The following is a 4,578-nucleotide window of genomic DNA, read 5'->3' as shown; positions in this document are numbered from 1 at the left end:
ACGACAGTTACAGTAATAGTGACGTTTTTCCGTGCAGCTATTAGGGAGCGCGCGTCAGTCTGCATGCTTCTTTTCATTTCTACGCATGCTCACTGTACCGCCCTTACCACCTTTTCTTTATTTCTTTTCGTTCGTTCCTTACGTCGCCCCCCCCCCCACGAATGCAATAAGCAATCTTCGGGCAAGCACCTGTCTATCGCAGCGTTGAACTTCATAAAGCACCATGCTAAACGAGCATTTTCGTAATTGTAACAATACCTTTCCATTCTAGTATCCTGTCATTTCAGTTGGTTTCTAGAGAAGGAATCACGTTGAAGAACAAATTTTCTAGTTTATTGTAGGCGTATTGCAACAGTAAAGTAAATCCCTTACTATGTTGTATAGTTTTGGTGCTACTTAAGACAAACTAGACTGAAATATTACCACCTACCAAATGCACTTTCTTGTGTAATGCAATTAGAGTTCTTTGAAATAATAACATGCTATGGTGTCACCTCATCGCATCCACACACTGGTATTTATTTGCTATTGCAGGCCGTCACGGGACCCCAGCTGCAGTTTTACGACCTCATCGCCAGGCACCCAGGATCCTGGCACGACAGTCGCATATTCGACAAGAGCCGTGCACGGGTCCTCTATGAAACAAAACGCGTGCCTGGATTGCTGCTCGGAGACGCTGGCTACGCATGCGTGCCATACCTGATGACGCCGCTCGCAGACCCGGGGGCACCGGGCAGTCCAGAGGCCAGGTATGCCACTTTGCTATGACGCACCACTTGTACAGAATATTAGGAGCCTTCATAACATGTCTTTCTGAGTAGTGATCATCACATTGAAGCAGAGTGCCCTTTTTGTCTCCCTCATCCTTGGGCACGCACTTAATTCTTGAAATCTTACGTGACTATAATGCGAGGTGCCCTTGCCAATAGTGGCTCGACATCTCGAAACGCTGTCTGTAATCAACCCAGGCAAACGTGCTGTGTATACACTGCAATATTGAGCATGTTTTAAGAATGCAACAGGGTGCATTGGAATGTTTTGTTTTTGTTTTAGGAATCGCATTTGTGTAAAAGGGACCAGTACACCCCACAAATGCGGCAGACAGCAGTAGGTTAGGATGGCTGGAATATATTAGCAGTTTGTAGGAGAGCGTGCATGTGTTTCACTGTCTGGGAGTGACAGCTGATGTGCTACATGTAAACGCTGGCGTATTGTATTGGTCAGATGCACTGGGACATGCAATACTGCCGCATCCATGTAGACGACCTCATAGTAATATTTGTGTGCTAGCTCCACAGCATAGCCCTTTTCAACTACTTGGGACTACTCGTTTCTTTTGTGCAGGTACCAGGCAGCACACATTCGCACGAGAAACACGGTTGAGCGGGCATTTGGAATCTGGAAGCGTCGCTTCCCTTGTTTGGATATGCGGCTGCAGCACCGGCCCGAACGCTCAGCTGTCATAATAACAGCCTGTGCTGTTCTGCACAATATTGCCTGCCGACGCCAGGAGCCGACCCCACCTGCAGTGCCTGCACCAGTATTGCCAGAACCGAACCGGCAGTTGTGCCTGCAAGTACCTCGGCCTCCTGTAGACACGGTCGTTGGCTCCCGTCACCGGGCAAATCTGATTGCCAGGTGTTTTTCTTCATGAAAAACACTGAAATCCTCCTAGCTGCCCGTTTTGAAAGCAGCTGCGGGAGGCTACGGCCCACTCCCCACTGTCGCCGCGGCTGTCAGGGCGCATTCAAGACAGATTTACAATTTGCATGCGCTCGAAACCCACAATTATGTGGAGAAGTCACTCTGTTTGAAAATGTGGTGTATGTGCGAGAGTGATTTTTCGCTGGCCCCAGATGTACAAAATAAATGTGAAAACAGAAAAATTCTGGGATTATGAGACGTTTATTTACCCTGCAACACAAGTGCAGGGGCTAATCTTTTATGCTTGGAAGCAAGCTGCACTCAACGTTGGGCAAGCTGTGCCCTGAGCAATTCAAGTTCAATTTTGCTTCGTTCAAGATCAATTTTTTTTTGTTCCAGGGCAACTGCCCTCTCCTCGAGCATCAGCTCACGTTCACGAAGCGCAATGTCCTTCTCTTGCACAAAGAGCTGTTGCTTGGTGCGTTGTTGCGCCAGTTTGCCCCGCAGCAGCCTCAACGTAAGCCGGTGCTCCTGGTACTTCCGCTGCCTCTCCTCGTTGACAGCGTCAGCCCTCGCATGGACAACTGGGGCAAGAGCACTTTCTAGGGCCTCGTCCCGGGCTCCTGCTGCACTTGCGGCTGGTGCAGGGGCACTGCGAATGCCCGGCCTATTACCAGGAGGCCCTGTGGCACGCTGTGGTGTGGCACCCTCGGAGCAACTTGCAGCTGGCACATGGACGCTGCGAACAGCTGGACTGTTAATAGGAGGCACTGCAGCACCCTGAGAGCTACTGGTAGGGGCTGCCGACGGCCGCCTCACAGTAACGGGTGAGCTGCCTGGGTTCACAGGCCTGTGCACCCCAGTGGCAAGCTGCCTCATAGGCACAGAGGCAGGCCTCGCCAGTGCAGCAGGGGCATTGCTCCCTGGCCTGCGCACCGCAGCGTTTGGGTGTATGTGGTGCGGTTGTGGTGCAGCGGTGAAGGACGACCTGGGTGTGGTCTGCTGGGCTGGAGGGGACACGGGCCTCAGGGGCGATGGCGGACTCCAATCTGCACAATTAGGCAAGGAGACACCACATGGAACAAAGGCGAATAAAGTAGCAGTGAGGGAACAGCATGTATAAAATTGGTGAACACGTATTCAGTGATGGAATATGGAATTAATAACCAGCAATACTGAGTGATATTTGTGAATTGTTCTTTTATTTGTTCTACCATTCTGATTTTTTTAAGGTGGAGCCCTTTGTTGCCCGTTCATGGGCTGAGCTGCGTCACCGTTGTCGTGACAGAGCGAACGATCAAAGAAAGTGGAGGACAGTTTTGCGAAATTGGGAGGGGAGGGCGGTTTGTCGTGGTGGCGCGAGCCAGCACTCTCGGAAAGTGTGCGGTGGGGGAGGATAGGGGGCAGTATGCTGTGCCCGCACGAGGCGCTCGACCGCGCTACGCTTGGCGAAAACATGAGGGGGCCGTGCGTGTGGTGATGGTGTGCGTTCGCTTAAGACGCAGTTCGCGGTCCCTTCCTGAGACGCACTTAACGTTGCCGACGAAGAGGCTCATCATTGCTGCTCTAGAAAACCCACAAGTGAGTGAGTGCTGCCTCAGCACACTGCTGCTGCGCCCAAATATCGCACTAGGGCGTATTGTAACCGCCAGTCAATTTTTTATAGTGCGTGATTTAGAGTACTCCTTCGTCGTGAACCAGTAACTTACGCTCTTCTTTGGTTTAATTCCAGTTCGGGTTTGGCATGCTGGAAAAAGTTTCGGTAGGGTTCAGTGAAAGCAATGTTTACTGCTGTACGGTGAGACCCTATCCTCCTGTGTTCACAATGACCTGCTACAGAAAATGAGCTACTCGCCGACGGGCTCCCAGCACCTCCTAGAGGTGCGAGAAAAGTTGTGTTCTGTAATTCATGGTATGCACGACTGCGCCACAGCTGGGCATCTGGGCTTTGCATGCCCTCTTCACCGCACGCATCGTTTCTTTTTTTTAACTGAGCTGTACATGGCGAGTTGCCCCAAGTGTCGACACGACAAATGCCCATTAAGATGGAGTTACGTAATTGCCAGCCAATTTTTTATAGTACGTGACCTTAAGGAACATTTCTGGAAGTGAACGCAATCTACGCGAATTCCATGGAAGGTGGCACTAACAACATTCAGTGTCAAACTCCACTTTGTTTGCAGGCATACAAAACCACAGCAATCTGTGAAACACATACACAAAGAGATCTGAGAATGATTTAAAATACACAAGCTCCAACCTGGGAGTACTGTAGAGATGTTGAAACATGAAATAACACAGACAGCAAACCTGTTATAGAATGCAGGTAACACTTCTGAAGCTACCGTCTCCATGTGCAGGTAAATGTGAGAGCTAACTCACCAGAATCTTCATCAAAATTTGTGGGGTGCCCTGTCACCATTGGCTCGAGGAATGCCAGCCACCGAAGTCATCTCTGGCAGATCCATCACTGCTTCGCCAGCATACGTCCCAATGCTGTCGAACTGGTTCTCTAGTTCGGTGCTCATGTGTGAGGCGGCTGCCCCCACCAATTCCAACGTCGGACTGGCGGTCTGGTCCTGGCGTGGCCCACCTCCTGTAAATTAACAAAGCAATGTCGCATGTGGACACAAAACACGCGGATGGAACATAACACAACGGGAATAACATCATACTGTAGTGGAACATTTCAGTAACATAACACAGTAAACAAGCTCTCGCAGGAAGAGAGAGTGCTCCTTCCTAAGTGTGATCCCACAACAGAATATTCTGAAGTACCTACACATAACGATCCCTTCCCTATTGATTGCTGTTGCATAAAAGGCAGTTTTAGCATATCGTTACCGTGTTTACGTTACCGTTTACCGTGTTTGCGGGAGTAGACTGCGCAGCGCGAGAGTTACCGCGAACGGCAACTTACCGGCAACAACATTT

At 50.1% G+C, this 4,578-nt stretch overlaps 1 protein-coding gene across 1 annotated transcript; it reads right to left on the bottom strand.

Moving 5' to 3' along the window:
* Positions 1-1,909: 1,909 nt before the first annotated feature.
* LOC144157928 (uncharacterized) lies at positions 1,910-4,197 on the bottom strand. Its single transcript, XM_077688642.1, has 2 exons — positions 4,027-4,197; positions 1,910-2,693 (listed from the first exon to the last, which is right to left on the bottom strand). Exons 1-2 carry the CDS (start codon positions 4,064-4,066, stop codon positions 1,966-1,968), a joined length of 768 nt encoding a protein of 255 aa, XP_077544768.1. The 5' UTR covers positions 4,067-4,197; the 3' UTR covers positions 1,910-1,965.
* Between the last annotated feature and the right edge of the window lie 381 nt (positions 4,198-4,578).

This window comes from Haemaphysalis longicornis, unplaced genomic scaffold (assembly GCF_048455015.1).
Source record: "Haemaphysalis longicornis isolate Haplotype H1 unplaced genomic scaffold, Haemaphysalis longicornis Haplotype H1 scaffold_10, whole genome shotgun sequence".
Classification (NCBI taxonomy): Eukaryota; Metazoa; Arthropoda; class Arachnida; order Ixodida; family Ixodidae; genus Haemaphysalis; species Haemaphysalis longicornis.
This window is presented reverse-complemented; position numbering and strand designations above follow the sequence as displayed.

Coding starts and splice junctions, on each gene's coding strand:
- LOC144157928 (XM_077688642.1), bottom strand. CDS start 4,066: ATGGTGACAGGGCACCCCACAAATTTTGATGAAGATTCTG. Junction 2,694..4,026: donor AAATTTTGATGAAGATTCTG/GTGAGTTAGCTC, acceptor CTAATTGTGCAG/ATTGGAGTCCGCCATCGCCC.